Raw genomic sequence first — 20722 nt, 5'->3', positions numbered from 1 at the left:
TTGAATGCATTTTGCAAGGGAAATCCTTGCCCTTTCCCAAAGACCCTACACCTGTCACCTGCAGCCACCTCTCATCCTGCACCCAAGTCCCTCCCTCTTGTCTGCCTGGAAAGACAATCCCCACCTTCTCCCTCAGCCTGGGGAGAGACAAGAGACAGGCTCCTCTCATTTCATGAGATTGGAGGTGCCACAGGAAGGCGGGGATTTCAGTACTCCTTATTCTGATACTTTCAATCTTGGGCTCTGAATCCACAGAGGCTCTAATCCACAGAAGAAAGCCTCACCCATCTTCTCCCGGTGATGGCAGTGCCTGGACCCAGTTCTTGAGACCCCCAATTGTAGCTTCAGCGGGGCCTGTACTCTCCTGCCCTCATCCTACCTAGCGGCCCTCAGAATGCAAGAAGACCAGGCAGCAAGGAGAGCCAGGAAAACCTTCATCAAAGAGGACTTTTTTTTCCTTTAAAAATACATTTAGGTTTCCTGCAATGTGAATTGACAAAGAAAAATACCGTGTAAGTAACGGTAGAGGGGATATGGAGAAAATCAGGGAGGTCACACGAATAACCAGTTTGGGAAATGTGGCTCCTGGGCTGAGCTGAGTAGTAGGCACCCCATGCTGCCTGCCAATCTCACCCCCAGGGCAGAAGGTAGAAGGGCAAGGATGCCCCCTGCTGGGCGCACTGGAAAGCATGTGCCTCCTAGGGAAAGGCTGGGGATCCCGGGAAAGCCGACTCAGGGAAGTCACTGGAGGGTCTGTGTCATGGTGACTCACGGAGACACATTCGCTGGGGAGTTTGGCGTGTGTGAGCTTTGGTGGTGAGAAACTACACTCAACAGAATGCCTCCCAAGGAGATGCTGGTACCTAGAACCCAGGAGGCAGGCAGGTGTCGAATTCTCTCGCTCACTTGGCACTTTTGGGTGGGGACCTTGTGCTGTGGTTCTCCAACCTGTTCATCAGCAAAGATTAGTAGTGGAAGTTAAACTCCGATCTTCAGGTTATAGCCAAACAAGAGAGTCAGATGAGATTGGTTTCTTACCTGATGCCATGACTTACCGGATAAAGCAACAAAGTTCAAGAGCCTGGAGATCTATGGTGCATTTTAGGCCAGTGGTTAGCTACTTTGGGAATGAAGATGCCTTGGTCGTTGCATTCTCTGGGGCTATTTCCCAGTCTGTTATAGGGAGCCACACTCAGTCTCCATGAATCCAGCCACTTACCAGCTGGTTTATCTTGTGATACTTAACCTTCCTGTGCCTCCATTTCCTCACCTATAAAACAAGGATCATAATGCCTTCAAAGGTGGTTGTAAGGATTCAATAATATGTATATCCAATACTTAATATAGTGCCTGCACATGAGCTCGATAGTATTGTTATCATTATTTATCATTATTATTTATTGGCAGACACTGGCAGGGGAAATACAATTTCTCATCACTTCCTCTGCAGTATATATGCTGTTCTTTCCAAAACAAGTATCTTCACTGACTTGCTTTTTGGATTGCTCTTTTTTCTTTTTCTCAGCAGTTTGTGTGGGTCAGGGGCTGACCCATCTTCAAAGGGCAGGCAGAGTTAAGGGTGCGCCTGGTTATAGACTTGAAGCGGGCTGTCTGCTATTCAAGCAGGCAGCCTGAACTCATGAAGTCATGGGCATGAGGACTCAAATCGTGGGCAAATGCCAACCTCCTGCCACCTTTAACCACCACAGCCTCCACAGCCGATGAGGCAGGTGTGAGAGTGAGGAGCTGTCTGTCAGTCCAGCTGAATGTCCGGCTGTGGCTCCAGATCCAGCCACCCTCTGCACGCTGAGAGCTAGATGTGAATGGAGGCCCAGATAAGGCTGGGAGGCAGGTGCTGAGGTTCTGATCCCTTGGGGAGGAGAGGAGAGTTTGTTAAGAGTTCTCCGCAGAAGCCCAAGAGGAAGACATTGCCTGTCTTCCCAGGCCAAGCCCTTCTGGAAGCATAGAAAGAACCATCTGGGACTTATAATAAGTCTCATGGGCGTTTCCCTTTGAAGTACCATTTTGGATCAAAGTTACCTGAAGGTATAGCTGAGTGAACACTGGGCCCAGCCTCAAAAACCCAGATTTTAGTCTCAACCAGAGCAAAGGTTTGCTGTGAGATCTTGGCAAGTTACCGGAGCTCCCTGATCCGTTAAACTTTTGATTATTTCTAAGATTCCTTCCAACTCTGAAAAATCTTCTCTTTACAACCAGAAAGGGCAACCTTGTCACTTTTATCTCCTGCCTTTCCTCTGAGAGGTGACAAACCTAGAGGCTAGCACTATAGACGGCAGGAAAAGATTGGCTCCTACCCCAGCAGGATGTTCTTGGACACAGTATTTATATTCTCTGCCTCTGTTTATCTATCTGTGAAGTGGACCAGTTTTTATAAGTGTGATGGAAGTAAGCTAGATGATGTCCTTCTCTGGGTGGGCATATGGTTCGCTGCACACAAGGAATGCCCTCAGAGCTGATGGGTGGCTCATCCTTGTCCCTGTTCTGGTCCACCTTTTTATCAGGGCCTGGGTAAAGCCACAGTGAACAAGACCGTGGCCTTTGTGAATAGCAGAAAGCCAGTGAAAACAGGGAATCTGTTGGGAGCTACACTCAGGATCCCAAAACATCCTAGCCTGCTCAAGCAACAGCCTCAGCCTCACAAGGTAAAAAGAACAGGGCTTAACTGAGAGATCCGGGCTTGGCTCCAAAGCACCAACTGTACAAGGACAGGGTGGGGAAGTGGCGGCTTAGCGGAAGCATGTGTGAATAAAACTGAGGGTTTTCGCTCACAGCCAAGTCCATAGGAGTCAAATGAAAAGCTGCTAACTAAGCGGACAGACGCTTGGGCTGCTAAATTGAAGTCAAGTATTGAGCCCAGTGATTCTCCATCTTGATATTAATCAGAATTGCCTGGGAAGCTCTAGGAACACTGTGAAACTTGCTGCATCCAGACCCTCTGATTCAGGACCTGGTGTGGGTAGATGAGGGAGGGAAGGAAGGTGAGGAGTTTGGATTTCTGAAGAGTTTTGCCCTTGGTTCCAGTGTCCAGCCAGGGCTTGAGGACCAAAAGAGACTCAGTCCATTCTCATTCTTGGCATGCATGTCAGACCACAGCTGATGTACTCAGGGACCCAGTTTTGGCTGCTTTATCATGGGGGAAACACACAAGCTGGAGAACACTGGTGAGGGGCAACCAGGATGTAGGAAGCACACAACACACAGTGAGGACTGTTAGAGAAAAACGCAGCACAGAAGACACAGGCGGTCCATGAGGTCCACCTTCAAATGGTTAGACTTGTTCTCTGAGGTCCTAAAGGTTAGATCTTAGGTGATAGTCTTAGGTCAGGTTTCTTATGAAACATCATGAGACAGAGATTTGCTTGTAGGAAGTTTATTGGGAGGTGCTCTGAGAAGCAACACCGCACACCTGCAGAAATGAAGGACTAGGGATTGATGGGGGCGGGGAGAGAGAAATTGATCAATGATGCAATCACAACAAGGGACACTCCAACAGGGAGCTTTAGGGTTGAGATAACCCTTCAGAGGCAAGTTGAGATGGCCCCAACTGAGGCAAGAGAGCTCGTCCTTTGAACCCCTACATTGGCCATCTACATTTTCCCTAGGAAGGGCTCATGAAGTCAGGCAAGGCGGCTTCTTTTGGTGGCTTAAGGAAATGCCCAGGAAGAGACTCATTTGTCAGCCATTACCAGCCAACCCTTCTGGCAACTTGGGGATAAGCTTCTCTGTCCCAAAGGTGGGATCTGGGTAGTGCATCATAGCAACCATGGCAATACCTACTTTGCACAGCTCAGACCTATTTGCTCCACATGCTAAGCTCACTCTACCTGGAATAACTCCTCCGGGATTCTGGTGATTGCTTTCCCTGGGAAACTTACAAGAAGGTAAGTGGAATGACCTATAGCCCCTACTACTGCAGCTTGTCTAGGTGACATAAGTGATATTCAGTGTCCCCCACTCCCCAACCATTACCCATTCTAGATTCTCTTTACCTTCAGCTTGTACCTGTATGTGTCCAGTTGGCTTACCTGGTGAAATGACTCAGATCCTCATTCCTAAGCAATATGAGCCCCTAGTCACCATGTCCTTCTCAAACCATGCTGCTAAATTTGTCCACTTATTATCAAAATTGGGCAAGTGTGTACCAAGAGATACTGTAGCGGATGACCTCGGTGCCAAACATATTCTTCCCTGACCCGCTGTAGCAGCAAATCTATCTCCTCCAAAGGACCAGGGTCAGGTCCCTCTGTGAGGATGTGGCTCCTTTTTTTACCTACTGGTCTCTTGGCACAAGTTGTTTGAAGGACAGAAAGCAGTCACACTTAAAGCTTATGGGATTCTTGATTTGTCCCTTGGTAGAAGTGTTCTACCTCTGGGAACCAGATTCTCTAAACCTGGAGAGCCTGGAACTGTAGGAATAGGAACCACAAATTTCCCCCAAAAGGGTCACTGGGAGTGATGATAAGTGGGTTATTCCTACTTTCACCCCTTGTTTTCTAGACCTCTGTATCATAGCCATTGGGAAATAGCACCATATTATAGTTACTGAATAGGGTGCATGCTTCCTTCTGGAGGATGGTGTCCCACCATCTTTAAAATGGGCCTTCAGCTACACCTTTGAAAGGCTGCTCTTTTACTCTATCAGCTCTACTCGCCACCGGGTGGCAAAGTATGTGGTAGGTTCAGAAGATTCCATGATCCTATGTCCACTCTTTTGCCACAAAGTGGGACTCTTGGTCTGATACAATGTTATGTGAGATTCCACGTCAGTAAATCAAATACTCTTTAAGTCCTCAGGGAGTGGTGCTGGTTGAGGCCTCTAACAGGAAAGAGAAATCCATGTTCAGAATATGCTGATTCTAGTAAAGGTTAATCACCAACCTTTCCAGAGAAGAATAGTCAACTTGTTACCGAGCTGTTGGTTGGCCATCAGTTGCTGGCAGGTTGAACATTTGGCAGCAGCAATTACTAGATCAGCCTTGGTGAGTGGGAGCCAATTTTGTTGGGTCCACCACTACAACCATAGACAATATGCCATCTATGCCAACATGGCCACTTTATCCATGTGCTCATTGCGCCAACCTGAGTGGTTGATGACAGAGGCTAGCAAACGTTAACTAGCCAAGTCATTCTATCCATTTGGTTATTCAGCGTCTCCTCTGTGGCAGATGCTCTCAGATGGGCATTAACATGCAATATATAGATCTTCACACTTTGTGCTCACTTTCATAGATACACCAACATGCCTCTCCCCAAGACATTGTTTCCAATCTCCCAGTGTTGCTCTTTCTAGGCCTCTAACCAACTAACTGAGCCCATTTGCTACAGCCCATGATCCTATGCAAAATTTTACGTAGGGCCACTCTTCTGGGGAGCCGTGAGGATCCAGGTCCCCAGATATCAATATAATTCGGACACCGCATGACCTTAAGATGTTTGGCCATTTCACTTTCCCCGTTGTACAGTTACCCTAGTAAATGTCCATGGGTCCCTTTGGGGAAGGACTAGTGAAATCATTTCTCTACTGCCATAGTATTACAAAGGCCTTCCCCCTAGAGACTTAACCTCTCCTTCAGTCAACAGGTTCTAGATCTGAAAATTGAATCAGGTCTGGAAACTGGACGAGGTATTGTGACTTTTTATTAGAACAACTGCCATCAATCTCCTGGCCTTTAACTCTTGATTTCTTTTCATTGTACAGCTCAGCAATTTTGTATGTGGTCTACAGATCCTTGGAGGTCCTTGAAACCATTTCAGAGACTTCACAAGGTCAAAATATTTGCATTATAATACTAAGATGTTATTTGCCTTTTTAACTGTCTAGACACTTGCACTGATGGTGTAAAAGCAATGGTAAATAAATCTTCTGGCACCTTAATAAACCAAGGCAATGGAAGCAAACTATTCTTGAGACAGTTTGTTCTTTTTTATTATGAAAGACAGCAAGAGAGAAAGAAGAAACAAAGGAGACAAAGAGGATGGAAGGAGGGGAAAAAGGAAGGAAAAAAGAATCAGTTTCACTTAAGAATGTCCTTAATGAAAAAAAAAATACCATCCTATAGAAGAGAGAGAGAGAGAAAAGAATGTCCTTAATGAAGCAATAAAAATTGCTGAAATTTATTAAATCATGACCCTTAAATACATGTCTTTTAAATATTCTCTGTCATTGGGGCACCGTCTGGCTCAGTCAGTGGAGCATACAACTCTAGATCTTTAGGTTGTGGGTTCAAGCCCTGCGTTGGGTATAGAGATCACTTTAAAAATAGGGATGCCTGAGTGGCTCAGTAGTTAAGGATCTAACTTCAGCTCAGGTCATAGTCTCACAGTTTGTGAGTTTGAGCCTTGCATTGGGCTCTGTGCTGACAGCTCAGAGCCTGGAGCCTGCTTCTCTCTCAAAAGTAAACATTAAAAAAATTTTTTTAATAATTTAAAAATAAAAATAAATATTGTCTGTGATTAAATGTAAAGTACTGTACTGCACACAGAAGTAACGGGTCTCTTGGGCACCTGAGTGGTTCAGTCTGTTAAAGTCCGACTCAGGTTGTGATCTGCTTTGTGAGATCAAGCCCCTGTGTCAGACTCTGAGCTGACAGCACACAGCCTGCTTGGGATTCTTTCTCTCCTTCTCTCTCTGCTCCTCCCCTTCTCTGTCTGCTCCTTCCCCTCTTGCACTCTCTCCCTCTTTCAAAATAAATAAACATTAAAAAAAGAGAAAAAAGAAAAGAAGTAATGTGTCTCTCTTATGAACCACAGTGCAACTGAGTCACCAGCTGAACTAACCCATTTTCTTCATGGAACACCATTTTCACTTGAAAGAATGACTGACAGATAAACTCTGATTATTTAGACTTTGTTATTTGGCAGATGTTTTCTCAAACCCAAACCAAGTAAGCCTGTCACTTTGAGGAAAACAACCAACGGTACTTACTAATGATAAAATTTGAGGTTTTCAGCAAAAATTAGAATTTTAGAAAATTTGTACACACTATCATGAGTTGATAGAGTCCAACGCTTAAACTTTTTCTGATATTAACAAATATAATTTTTACTATTGTATAATGAATTGTATCAATGTTTGAAAGGTCTATACAATCCAATGAAGCAATATTTTCCAAATGACTGAAGCGGGATGTTATAAAACCATGCATGGGAAACAGAGCCATTCATACTGCAGGGTAGATTAATAGACTTTAATATGATCGAGTACAAAAAATTCATTGATATAGTTTCATATTCTAAATTACAACTACCATTTAAGAAAATACTACTTGTTGAGTTTTGGTGTAGTCTCAAATTATGTGAAAAGGCTATTAAAATGCTTCTCTCTTTCCTAACTACATATCTGGGTCAGGCCAGATTTTCTTCATATATTTTAACCAAAACAACATATTGCCAGTAGAAGCAGATATGAGAATCCAGCTGTCCTCTATAAAGCCACACTTAAGAGATTTACAAAAATATATTTAAAAAGCCACTCTTTCACTAATTTTTTCTCTCATACACTGTAGTTATTTTTCATATAAATATACTATTGATGTTAACATATAATGGGCTAATTATTTTTTTAATGTTTATTTTTGAGAAACAGAGAGTAGGGAGGGGCAAAGAGAAAGAGCGACAGAGGATCTAAAGCGGGCTCTGTGCTGACAGCAGAGAGCCCGATTCAGGGCTGGAACTCACCTGTGAGATCATGACCTGAGCTGAAGTCGGATGCTTAGCTTAACCCACTGAGCCACCCAGGCACCCCTGGGCTAATTCTTTTTTTAATGAGTTGATAAATACTTGACGAATTTCTCAGTCTTATTTCTAATATGGCAAATGTCAATAGAAGCAGCCCACATAAACAAAAGCTCTTTGGAGATGCCAGTTTTCAAGACTGTAAAGTGATATTTTGTCCAAAACATTTGAGAACCACTGGTACAGGTACCATTACGGGCTGCCCACCTAGCTTGGCCCAGGGGTGCTATGTTCTATTCATCAGCTGCCTAGCTCTACTGTTGGGACCCTCCACTGCCACTCCTCCTTGCTGCTCACCACAGTAGTTGTGCCAACCTCTGGCTTCTATTGCGTGGTCCTATCATTCCCATCGCTATCAAAGAGCCAATTCTGGGGGCGCCTGGGTGGCTCAGTCGGTTGAGCGTCCGGCTTCGGCTCAGGTCATGATCTCACAGTCCGTGGGTTCGAGCCCCGCGTCGGGCTCTGTGCTGACCGCTCAGAGCCTGGAGCCTGTTTCAGATTCTGTGTCTCCCTCTCTCTCTGCCCCTCCCCCACTTGCACTCTGTCTCTCTCTGTCTCAAAAATAAAATAAACATTTAAAAAAAAAAAAAAAAAAAAAAAAAAAAAAAAAAGAGCCAATTCTGTAATGGCCTCTTGCTGTCAGCCCTGGCCTACAGAGGACAGCCACACAGCTTCTCCCAGTGCATTCCTCTTTGCTTTGATAGCCAGAGTATCCCCTGGGCCTTCCTGTGGAACTGAAGCAGGTTTCTGGCCTTCCATAGAATACCGACTACATCGGGCTCACTTCTTTGAGCTTTTTGAACGCCTCCTCCATCTTCTGCTATGGCAGTTCTGGCATTTTCTTTTCCCTTAGCCAGCCATTGTCTTTTTCCTATCTCCCAGGATCCATGTCAGGGTCTTAAATCCTATTTTATCCGAGAGTCCTCCCATATCAATAAACTGTCTTTTTTTTTTTAATATTGTTTTATTTTATTTTTTAATTTTTTTAACATTTATTTTTGAGACAGAGAGAGACAGAACATGAACGGGGGAGGGTCAGAGAGAGAGAGGGAGACACAGAATCTGAAACAGGCTCCAGGCTCTGAGCTGTCAGCACAGAGCCCGACATGGGGCTCGAACTCACGAACCACAAGATCATGACCTGAGCCGAAGTCGGACGCTTAACCGACTGAGCCACCCAGGCGCCCCCCTTTTTTTTTTTTAAACTTAGCATTCAGACTTGGCTCCCCACGGATCCAGCCTGTACATCCTCTCCTGGTTCATGCCAGTACAAGTTGGCTACTTTTGTAGCTCCTTTGCAGGTGTAGCCCTCTTCCTTTCCTATCAGGCTCCTGAACATCCCTGGCTGGGTTTTGTTGCAGCTTTGCCCTTATGTGTTGGTCTTGGAGGCCAAGAGAGAGAGGCAGTTTCCTTTGACACCTGAGAGCAATTCCCAGAGACAGTGGAAGCTGTGAGCCATCGGTAGCCAACACTCCTGGCAGCTGGAAGAATGAGTGCCTCGGCCCCCATCTGAGGTTACCCTCACTACAGAGACAAATTTAAGCTCTGCCTATGAGGCAGAGTAGTGCAGGGATGAGAACCTAAGACCTTAGAGTCAGAAAGGCTCAGGTTTGAATTCCATCTAGCTATGTGACCTTGGGCAAGTTACTTAACTTTTTTGAGGCTGTTTCTTCATCTCCAAAGCGGAGATAAATAGTAACTACCTGATAGGTTGGTATGAGACAAATGAGATGAGGAACCTAAGTGCTTAATATGGTGCCAGCACATACTAAAGCCATGGATGTTGCTACTGTTATAACCGATCAGACCTTTCCAAAGCTGAAAAGGCTGCCTTATGGAACAGACAATAGGTACACCATCATGGAGAGTCTTTTAGCTGTCGCTGGAGAGGACTCCATAGAGATGGTGTGGAGGATTCTCTAGGGTCCATGGGAGTATTCACAAAAGATGACCTTGGGGCCCATTCTGTCTCCAAGCTGCCTTGATTCTCTGATTTCTCTGACTGCTTACCCTTGGTCGGGGAGAGGCACTTAGAGAAGCATATTCACTTTCAGGCCACTAGGGGGCCATTTGGTTGCCTGCAACAGGAATACACTAATGGTTTCTTAATGACTCAGGCACCAGGGAGATCAGGCTCAATTATATCTGAAAGCATTTTGAGTTCCTAGGGTAAAAGACACTATGTAAATCCAGATAATAAATAGGACTTATTGATGACAGGTTAAAGAATCTGGCACTGTTTCGTTTGGAGAAGAATAGGGTGAGAGGAACTGAATGAGGGCTTTGAGTATATGTATTCCTTAGCATAGAAAAGAGTGACAGGTTATTTTCCTAGCCCACTGGGAAAGAAGCAAGAAGAAAGTTTACTTTGCAACACAAGAAATGCAGAGTGCATCCAAGAAAGAGGATGGAAGGAGGCTTTGGGTTGGCCTTACCTGAATCTTTCCAAATAATTCACCTTAGTACAGTTCATCTGATCAGTTCTGCCACAAAGACCAGAAAGCAGGGAAGAGAAGAGAGGACAACATCCAGAGACAATTCAGAGATTTTTAACTTAACAGGTTACCCTGCAGGGGCGGGGGGGGGGGGGGGTGCCTCTGGCCAACCTGGAAGCAGTATAGGGAAGGAGCAGTTGTCTTTTCCCCATCAGCCCACAAAAGGCAATAAACATTCCAAACAGTTGACATCCTTAAAATTTCTCAGAAAGTACAAAGGCAGGCTATTCCTGGAGATAGCATCCAGTTGACCACTGCTAGTGACAGACTCACACCTGGATCTCAGGAATGAGAGAGAGAGAGGCTGGGTTATAGGCCTGTGGTTTAAGCAGCTGATCAACACACTTAGTTCTGGTAGCCACTTGACTTCTGTACAGCTGAGGTAGCAGGGCACCGGTGCTAGGGAGGAGCTTCCTTATAAAGAGGCAGGTGTTGGGAAGGCAAAGGTAGGTCCTGTTGGGGAGGAGGGAAAATGGGTAGGGCAAAGGGGGTCCTGCCCCACAGAGTCAGAAGCCAGCTGTCAGGTTCACACATGCTGGGGAGGGGGAGGTCACCCACAGGACCTCCGCCACCACCACAGTCCTCTGCCCACTCACCAGCACACAGGCACAGTCTCACATACCCATTAAGACACCCAAGCAGTCCGCTCACCCAGCTCTGGGAACACAGGAAGTAGAATTCAAGGAGGAGGGAAACAGAAATTCCTGAAATCCTTACCCAGAGTGGGGGAAACAGAAGGCAAGAGAGGAAGACAGAAGGACGGGGAAGGCACAGGGGAAAGGGGCTACTGAGAGTCGAAGCTTGGCTAGGGGACGTTGGCACCGACCAGACCGTAGGGAGGACAAACCTCACAAGAGAACGGGCACGTTGGGGGGGGGGGGGGCGGCGAGAAGGGGACAACAGCCCAGACTCTGAGGCCCAGAGGGGATCAGAGAGGAGTAAAACTCTGAGAGCCATACTCCACGGGTTCAGTGCAGCCTCTTGAATCCAAATCAAGCCCAAAGCTGGGAATCGGGCACCCCAAAAAGCGGGATCTGGAACCTGTTGCAAACTTCAGGACTAAGGCGAGTCTGGAGAGCCCCGCTCAGCACGTGGTTCCCAGAAACTTCGAAAGGTCTCGCAGTCTGACTCCGGGCTCTAAGAGAATAAGAGAGGAAATCGGGAAGATTTCAGCACCGCTCCAAAGCCCAGCCCCGGCCGGGGGTGGGAAGCAGGGAAGGGGCGCGACCAGCTGCGACCACAGTGAGTGTTCAGGGACGCTTAGCTGCCTGTGCAGGACGTGGGCCAGGTTCGCTAGGAGTGAAAGGGTTCAGGAAACCCGCCCGGAGGGCACGTGGAGCGGGACGCCGGCCGAGAGCATGAGCATGAGAGTGGTATCACCCCGACTTTGGGGGGTATACTGAGGCCTGGGGGCCGCAGCCTTTATTGCTGTTCCACCTGTCACTTCGGACACTGGGGAGCGAAGGACAGAGGCGCCAGATTTGACAGCTCCATGCTCTGACCACCCCTCCCCGCCCCCTTTCCAGTTCCGCTCCCCGCCCCAAACGGCGCCGTTCCCCTTTTAAAGAAGCGCCCGGGGCTCCCATCTTCTCCGCGCCAGTTCGCGCGGGGCTGCAGCGACGTTGCCCTTTTAAGAACCAGCCTCCTTTAACTCTCTCCTAACGGGGCGTCCCGGAGGGGCTTGCGGCGCCCAACACAAGCCCGCCTCCCCTCGCGGCACTTCCGGACCCCGGCGTCGCCCTTTTAAGAGGCAGCCCCCAGCAGCGCTCCCCCCGCCCCCTGTTGCCGGCGCGCGAGGTGGGGGAGCCGGGCTGGAGCGGAGCGCGCCGTCCGCGCGGCCACTGGAGACCCGGCGGCCGGCGGCCGAGCAGGCGGCGGCGGCGGATGGGGACGCGGAGCCGGGCGGCTGTGGCGGCTGTGGCTGTGGCGGCGGCAGGGAAGCAGCTGACGGGCCGGCGGCGGCGGCGGCGCTGGCGGCAGTGACTGGTCCAGGCCCCGGCGGCGGCTGCAGCGACGCGGTGGAGGGCTGCGGGCGAGCGGCGTGAGGAGCGGCGGAGGAGCGCGGAGCTGCCGAGAGCCGGGGGCGCCGGGCCGCCCCTTGTCCAGTCCTCGCAGGCCGCCAGGCCCCCTCCAGCCGGGGCCGTGGAGCACCGGGGCAAAGGCCGGGGCCCCCCCATGAAGGAGCGCGACGCGGCCCCGGCCGAGCGGGGCAAGCCGGCCACCTACACCGGGGACAAGAAGGCGAAGATGGCGGCCAAGACCAACAAGAAGTGGGTCCGGCTCGCCACCGTGTTTGCCTACGTGCTCTCCGTGTCGCTGGCCGCCATCGTGCTCGCCGTCTACTACAGCCTCATCTGGCAGCCGGTGGGCTCCGGGACCTCGGGGGGAGCCGCCGGCCCGCCCCCCGGCGGCTCCAACGCCACCGGCCCGTCCGGGACTTCGGGGGCGGCGGCCGGGCCCAATGCCACAGGGTCGTCCCGCCGCGAGGCACCGCGCGACGCGCCCCCGCTGCAGGCGGCGCGGCCCATGCCTCCGGAGCCCTCTGCAGACAGTCCCCCGGCCGGGCCGCTGGAGCGGCCGCGGGGACCGGAGGAGGACGAGGAGGAAGCGGCGGCGGCGCCCGGGAGTCGTTGAGCCCCTCCGCGCCAGGGGCGGCCGGGAACCATTCTCCCCTCCCCACGCCCGGAGGCAGGACTTTGCAGCAGGACGGGGCGGGGAGCCCGCGGGAGTGACCCCCACGGGAGTGAACGCCCTCTCTCCCCGCAACGATCGCCACCTCGCCCGGGGAGCCAGGGGCCTGCATCCCGATCTTCAAGCCAAGGGACCACGATTCGCCGGGGGCTCGGGGTTTGGTCTTCCCAGGACCGTGCTGCGCCAGGGCTCTGAGCCATAAAGGGAATGGGGGGAGGGGTGGGGAGATCCCAGCTCCGAACCCTTTTTCGCCGCTAGCTCTTGTGTATCCTACGTGCAGGAGTGACTCGGGCTTTCCCCCAAGACTCAGGGGAAGGAGGGAGCTGTAGGGGCTCTTCTTTAATAAGCTGAAGCTCTCACAAGGAGGAGGGCACCAAAAGTAGTGGAGCTCAGGTACGTCAACCTAGTTGCAGTGGCCACAGATGCATTTAATTTATAGATCCCTGTATATAGTTGTTGACATATGCACTAGAAGCTATAATTACACAGAACTATATGTATCCTCCCACAACCCTGGTTAGCTTCCACCGATGGGGTCACGCAAGGGCTATTTGCTGGCCCCCAAAGTGCAGCTAACCAGAAGGGCACAAACACTGTTTTTTTTCATCATCCACTCTCTCCCCTTTACCCCCTCCTATTTCAGAAAGATAGGTTTATGGCCCAAAAGAGTATAATCATTCTTAGACTTGAGAGGACAGTGGGAAACCTTAAAAGAAGTAGAAGCAGTTTAGGGAGGGTGGAGAACGAACTAATCCCCTCCTCTTCCCACCCTAGTGCCCCCACGGAAGAGGCTTCCTGTTGCGGCCCTAAGTATCTGGATATGGGCCAGGGAAGAAGGAAGGGAAAGAGCAATGCCTCTGTGCTTCAATCCTTGGCCTTCTCCTCACAGAGTTCTTTTAGGAAGAGCAAGCTTTTGTAAGTAGAGTGGCTCACAAGTGTTTTTATTTTATTTTCTGCTCCTCAAGATCTTGTCTTGTTCCAGTAATCACCCTTGCCTTCTTCCCTCTTTGCTGAGCCTGTGACAATGTAGCCCTGCAATTAGGGCCAAATTTGTTGTGAAACCAGAGCGTTGAGCACGTTTTCTGGTTTTGACTTGTATTATAGAACCAGAAAGGCTAAAAAGTGAGCTTCAAACTCAGGATTGTGCTTTGATAGCCGGTTGATAGACCAGCCGTGGGAAGGTTACATTGGCTTGTCTTTACGTCTCCTGATAAACCTACTTATTTGCAGCCTATACTTTGAGATGAAAAACACCAAGAGAAATGACATCTGTATAGTTCTGGGACAGCAAGAATTCTACATACTCAATTTGGATTCCATTTCCTTCTGCCACTTGCTTTTAGGCAATTGAGTGTGGGTAGTGACAAGATATCAAACCCCTTAGTGTTTCCTTTTTGGGAAATGAGGCACTTTTTAAAAAACAAAAACAAAAACTTATCCACCTGAGTCCTGAAACAGTTGGTCTCTCCAGTTTTTTGGCCTCCACTCTAGTTAGCTCTGATCCAAGTTTACAGGACAACAAGCCTTGCTTTAAGCCATGTTCTGTTGTGGGCAGGATAACAGCAGCTGAGCTGTCATAGTCTGGGAGCAGGCTGGTCGCACCCCCAAGGTGTCTTGGCTGGAGGAGATTTCTGAGCAGCTGATGTGACTTTGGTCATTAGGAAGCCTTTGAGGCCTTTTTAAATTTTCGGTGGGGGGCCTGGGGGTGGGGAAGAAACATAAAATGCCACTTTATAACTTCAATAATAGCCTGTAATTTATATTTATTGTGTGAATTTTTAGTCCTATATTTTAATAATTTGTAAATTGATCTCTTATTCCAAGAATCCTTTGAACTTGCCGGAGAACATCTGGGAATCCAGTCCCCTGTCCCCATCCCTGCATTCTGGACTGTTTAATCCACTTTGGGATGGATCAAAGAGTCTAGAGAGACCACTCATAGGTCCAGCTGCTGGCCTCCAGACTCTAAAGCCTTCACTGGAATTGGGACATTAGCTCCAGCTCTAGCTGTGAACATGACCAGAGACATTATTTATAATTCAGCCATTTAAGATATACCTGTACTCAAAAAGTCCTGTATATTTTTTAAAAGTTTTATTTTTCAGGTGAACAAAAATACATTCTAAGAACTCTACATAAGCCTGTGTAAGTTGACCATTTCTCTTTCGTACTCCTTGGGGAAGGAGTAGAGTTTGGAAGAAGACATGGTCTGAGATGTGGCGGACAGACGTTGATGAATAGGTGTCAGAGGAAAAAGCAATTGCCCTACTGTACTTTTGTGCCTGATGGCTTCACTGAATTGATTGGTTAAGCGTGGCAGGGATGCATCTTGGGAAGCAGTCATGGGGTCGGATGAACAGTGATACCTAGCTCAGCCACCTTTTACCAACCTTAAAAAGGTTCAAAACAGTTCTGCTCTTAAGAGATTCTGAGCAGATACCTAGCTGAGGATGCTCAAGGACCAGTAAGCCAACGTATTAAGAATTATGACAAACACTGAGCTGGCTGAGAGCTGCAGTGAGGATAGGCCACCTGACAGCACCACTGTTCTCACCTTTAAACCACTGGCCCCTAGATAGTTCGAAAAGTGCCAACACTGGGAAAGAGGTGCTGACATACCTGCAGTGGTTGGCCAGAGCTTTGTCCACAGGGGAGCAGGTGAGAGAGCCAAATGGCTCAGAGAAGGTGTAGGTTGCTTCAAAGGTGAGGCTTTTTCATGCCCTAAAGCAAACAATAAAAGACAGGTGGGTGAAAAGCAAAATAAAAGGGATTAGCAATGCTGCAAAATACACGGCACACAGTTGAACTCAGCTCATTATTAGACAATGCTGCCCAGTACAAAGTGGAGTGAGAAGCCGTGTTGGTGGGGCCCCCTGAGGCCTGCACTTCTCCAGAGCTGTTGGGGGTAGCTTCTGTGCTTTTACATCACCTTGTAGTCTGCAGGGAGCATGGAAAAAGTCCGCCCTTCTTTTATTTCCCTCTTCAGCCTACACAATGGCTTTTTGTGAGAGGGCTTGGTAAGGCAGAGCAGAAGGGAAGTGAAAGAGTTTCCAAGGTTCTTCTAGTTGCCCCCCCACCTTTGTGTAGACGGTGACATGTGGCTTTTGCAGTTGCACACAGCTTCACGCATTGGGCACATACAGCGGAGTGTGCGGCAAGAGCCTGCTGGCTGATAAGAAGGACACTGTTCGGCCAGAACAGGACTGGGTTGGTGGGGAGCAGTGGCCGAACAGCTTTATTTTCATAGGTTAGAAATCAGCTGCAAAAGTGCCCGTCAGGAAGGAGAGGTCTGTGCAAAAGGGGGTTACTCTCCTTTAACTGCTTCCACCATTAGGGTAATTTCTAGGTGTTTACTTCTATTAGAAGTTACTGTGCACATTTATGCCCTGGCAGCCTGAGTTTGAAGGAGGAGATAATCCTCTTTTGAAAGTGAAGTTTTGGAGGGCGAAGGATCAGGAGTTTGCTAAGCTGTTCAGACTGAGTTTGTGTTGGAATCGTTTCTTTCCCCCATGATGCTGAGGTGCAGAAAAATGTGTCTCTGAAGTTTTAATCCTAAGAAAGACTTTTCTGCCTAACAGCTCTAGATTTCTGCACAGTATGAGAGCGCAGCTTTGGAAGCTCTTCGGTCTACCTTGTTTTCCAGTTTTCACTAGGGAATTCTAAGATGCTGTGTTCTTCAGTTGAGTATTTATATCCTGTTTTGAAAGGCTGGGTGGAGAGCATCTACTTGTTTCTACATGTTTCTTTAAGGGGAACCAAAAGGTCAGGTCCTGAGCTTTAGGGCTACCACAACTATTTAAAAGGGGTAATAATTGTCCTCCCCTTCCTGTCTGCAGAGAATGGAGGTATTTCTGGAATTGCAATGCAATAACAAAAGGGCCACAGCTGTATACTTTTTCCCTTTTTTTTTTTTTTTTTGTCTCTCAATGGAGGGCAGGACCACAATAGCTTTGGTCATTTCACTGGACCAGCGCTAAGCCCGGTGCCTGGCACATAGTAGGAAGTGCCTAGAGTTGGTTGATCATCTGGTTGATCACTGCGTTAGATAGAATTGGCCCTAGTATCAGTGTGATGTCACTGTCGTAATCCACTTGGATACCCACATCCACAGCCCATAATCTGGTTCGAGGGAGTAGAAGGCTAAAGAGAAGCCCTGCAAATCACAGCTGTACCACCCATTCTGGCCACAGTTTCTTTACGTCCAAGTTAAAGGACATGGGCTCAGCCTGCCTGTTCTTTCCAGGCACAAGACATACACAGCTGTAGTCCATGTAGCAGTCAACAGACACAACATAGACTATGTGGCCCGTTCGTTGCCCCCTCTGTCCCGACCCTATGGCCTAATGTTGAGCTATAAAAATACCTGCTTTATTGACAGTTTTGGGTCACATCTGTTTTAATTGCTGACCTAGCTTGTGGGTTTCTGCTGCCAGAAAACCTGTGTTATACTCTTTGTTCCCTCCAGTAGCTAGTTTAAAAAATAAAAAAACAAGGACTTTTTTTTTTTTCACCACATGCCCAGGCTCTACCAGGCTCTCCATCCTAAGTGTACAAACAGCCGTGACTCCCAAAGTCATGCACTGTGTACATGAGCCACCTGGTCAGTGGGGAGCACCTGGGCCAAACCAGTTCCATATAAACATTCTATAAACATTGGCCAAGATACTACTGAGGGACCAGAAAATTCCCACCGAATTCTTGTCCTCAAGAAATTTACAGACATGCCAATAAGAATCTACTCTGGTCACTGCCCTGTTTTCTTAACTTCAATAATCTGCTTTTAAAATAGTTTATCAGTTAACCAGCAGTATGATTTTAACTCCCCGTAGAATATTTTCCACAAATCACTACCATTAATTCAAGAACTATTTATTTAGTGCCTGCAGTGTGCCAAGCGAGCCTCAAAAGTCCCCAAGCCAACGTGTCCAGAGAGGCAATTATGTTGATTACCAAGAAATTCCTTTTAAATATACCTCTCTCAAAAATAAATAAACAAGCAAACAAACCTCTCTCTGCTAACCTCAGTGTTTAGAGTCATGAGTTGAGGTTTCTGCCCAGCTTATGACCTAGAGGCCACCTGCCCCCCCCCCCCCCCTCCCCCAGCTCTCTACTGGTAGTTGGGGCAGTATTGTGTCATGGCAGTCGGCCTCTGTGCATGGGCAGCTCACAGCATCATGAGGACCTGGTGAGGGGAGGCAGTGTGTTCTTGGAAGGGACCCTGAACTGGAAAATAGGAACCTTGTGGACTCCATAATAGCACTGGTTAGGGCCTTGACCCTGCTTTTTCCTCCTAACCAAATGGGAATTCATGAGAGCAACTGGAGGTAACAGATGTGAGAGGGCTTGGAGATGTTGGGAATAAAAGTGCAGCATAGACATAGGAGGTAATATATTTTCTAGGGAGTGTCTGTCCCCTTGGGCATAAGTGATGCCTGGAAAGAAATGCAAAGGGGCAGGTGATAAACATCATAGCAGGGCCCAGACCATCAGCGTCAGCATCACCCGGGACCTTGTTAGAAATGCCATGTCTTAGGCCCCATCCCAGGCCAACTGGGTGAGAGATTCAGAGGCTAGAGCTCGCCTTTGTGTTTTAACTAGCCTTCCAGGTGATTCTGACTCTAAAATCAAAACCACCGGCCCAGACTTTGCCTCCGATTCTGTAACTTAGGGTTTAGGTGTTTCTGTTTTGACAGATGGCTACAAGGTGACTTTTGACCTTTTTTCTCAGTTGAAGCCAGCTGCCCTGCTGGGAGAAAAGCAAACACTGTATCCCCAGAGTTTGTAAGAAAAAGGGGGAGAGCCTGCTGCATTACTGGTTATCTTTTGAAGGTGCCAGGAGAACTTGCCCTGGAGAACTGGTAAAGGAGGCAGGCCTGAAAGAGTCCTCCCTCCCCCTCCCACTGATGGTGTTTGCCTCACCTCCTGCCCTGGGGCCTGCTGCTCCTGAGTCAGACCTTAAAAGGAGCAGTGGGTGCCACACTTGTTCTTTCTGGTGCCAGGTCTGTGCTATTTCACTTCGTCGGCGTCAAGTGGATGCTTAATGAGGGGCCGTGACGTAGGCAGGCCGACTTGAGAGAAAGCAGCCTCAGTCTGTGCTTCTTGCCCCTCTTCTCCCTGCCTACCCCGCCTCGAGTCCAACACTCAGTGAGGCCATGGCCCCCCCTGAGTCAGCCCTTCCGAGTCCTCCCCTCAGTGAGGCCGTGGCCCCCCCTGCGTCAGCCCTTCCGCAAAAGCACCGGCAGTCCTCACTCAGAGCTGCTTGCTGGGTCTGTGGACACTGATAAGTGGCTGAAGAGGCAGAGTGAAGTGGTATCTTTAGTTTCTCCTATTCCTTTGACCACACCCCCCTTCCCAACTTAGTCCCCAGAATAAGAAGATATGGCCATGTGGGGATTTTTGCCATTTCCTGTGGGGTTTTTTTTTGGGGGGGGGGGGGATAGGAGGGGTTGTGCCATCTTTTCCTGTTATTCCTGTCCTGAAGCCAGGGTTGGGACTGAAATTGACTGGTGGTCAAACTCTCCAAACTTGTGCCTTGTTAGATAGCTGGCTCTTCCTTGACTGTAAGAAAATACAGTCGTGCTGCTCCTTTGGGGGGGAAAAAAACCCCTTAACTCCAGGAGATCTGAGCAAACCCCACAAGGGAGTTTGTTTCTGAGGAAAATATTAAGCAAAGACTGTGGCGGGAGTTCATGAGAGTGCCACTGATGGAAACAGAAGAGGGAATGCGCTGACCTGTGGAAGTCGGTGTGCAGAGGTAGGGGCAATGCTTAGGAATCTCGGTGACCCAGCTCGTGAGGCTCTGAACTCCAGTCAGCTCCTCCAGGACAGTAAAGGAAGCTCACAGTCCTGGAAGGCTGGGGAAACTTTACAAACCATCCCTTGTTTCCCTGAAGTGTTCTGATCCTAGTGAAGATGAGACTGGAAGAGAAGGTAAAGGAGAGGATAGGAAACAAAGTAGACAGAGATCAAACCAAATAGCTATCCATTTATTTAACACACAATGACTGAGTGCCAGGCTACTGCTGATAGAGTGCCTGCTGTGGGCCGGGGATATTTTGCATTCTCTTTCATTTTCTTGACAACCCTTCAAGGTAGGTGTTACTGGACCCATTTTTCAGATAAGAAAACCAAGGCCTTAGAGGTTTAACTTGACCAAGGTTACCCAGCTAGCTGATGACAGACCTAGCCCATGTCTGTTCCTACCCTGCTGCCTCTCCTCAAAAAACATACCTCCCTTGCAATATGGTCTGCTGCTCCCCTCTGCCAAGGTGCCAGGGGCTCAGGATGGAGAGATATTCTGCCCCTTCTGCCCTCCGTGTTATGAGGCCCTAAGTAAAGCTGTCATTGCTCTACTATTCTGCAGGCACCTTCCTTCTCAGTTCCTCCAGCTCTGTGCCTGGGTTCCCAATAGTGCTGTCTCATGAAGAGCTTCCCACCTTTGAGGAAAGTCTTGTCAGCTGGTTGGAGAGGAAAGAGGCATCTAAGAGGAAGTCTCCCAGCCAGGCCTTTAGACAAAGGAGCCAGGAATTGTTGCAGCCAGGCTCCCATGACCCTGAGGTTTATGGAGGGGTGTCTATGCTTCCCTCCTTCTCCACCGCTGGTTCCATCCCAGGGGAGGAGGGTGCTCGCCCCCTTAGCTGCAGCCCTGAAGAAGGCTCCCCCTTTGTTGAGAAAAGCTGTGATACTTTTCTGGCACTACAGTCTTCCTAGAGTGAAGACCGCCTGTGCTGGTCTCTGCACTCTCTAACCCCTAGTGACTCCCATGACATCCTTTCTCCTAA

At 48.7% G+C, this 20722-nt stretch overlaps 1 protein-coding gene across 1 annotated transcript; it reads left to right on the top strand.

The window, feature by feature from the left end:
- Nucleotides 1-11347: 11347 nt before the first annotated feature.
- On the top strand, nt 11348-15080 carry INAFM2 (InaF motif containing 2). The gene is made up of 2 exons (XM_060618952.3): nt 11348-13856; nt 14766-15080. The coding sequence occupies exon 1, from the start codon at nt 12426-12428 to the stop codon at nt 12882-12884; it is 459 nt and encodes a 152-aa protein (XP_060474935.1). The 5' UTR covers nt 11348-12425; the 3' UTR covers nt 12885-13856; nt 14766-15080.
- Nucleotides 15081-20722: the final 5642 nt, after the last annotated feature.

The sequence above is a fragment of the Panthera onca genome, chromosome B3 (assembly GCF_046562875.1).
Source record: "Panthera onca isolate mPanOnc1 chromosome B3, mPanOnc1 haplotype 2, whole genome shotgun sequence".
Classification (NCBI taxonomy): domain Eukaryota; kingdom Metazoa; phylum Chordata; class Mammalia; order Carnivora; family Felidae; genus Panthera; species Panthera onca.
Note: the sequence above shows the minus strand (reverse complement) of the source record. Positions and strands in the feature narration are given on the sequence as shown.

What these genes read in the sequence shown, in the direction of transcription:
- INAFM2 (XM_060618952.3), top strand. Translation starts at nt 12,426, where the DNA reads ATGAAGGAGCGCGACGCGGCCCCGGCCGAGCGGGGCAAGCCGGCCACC.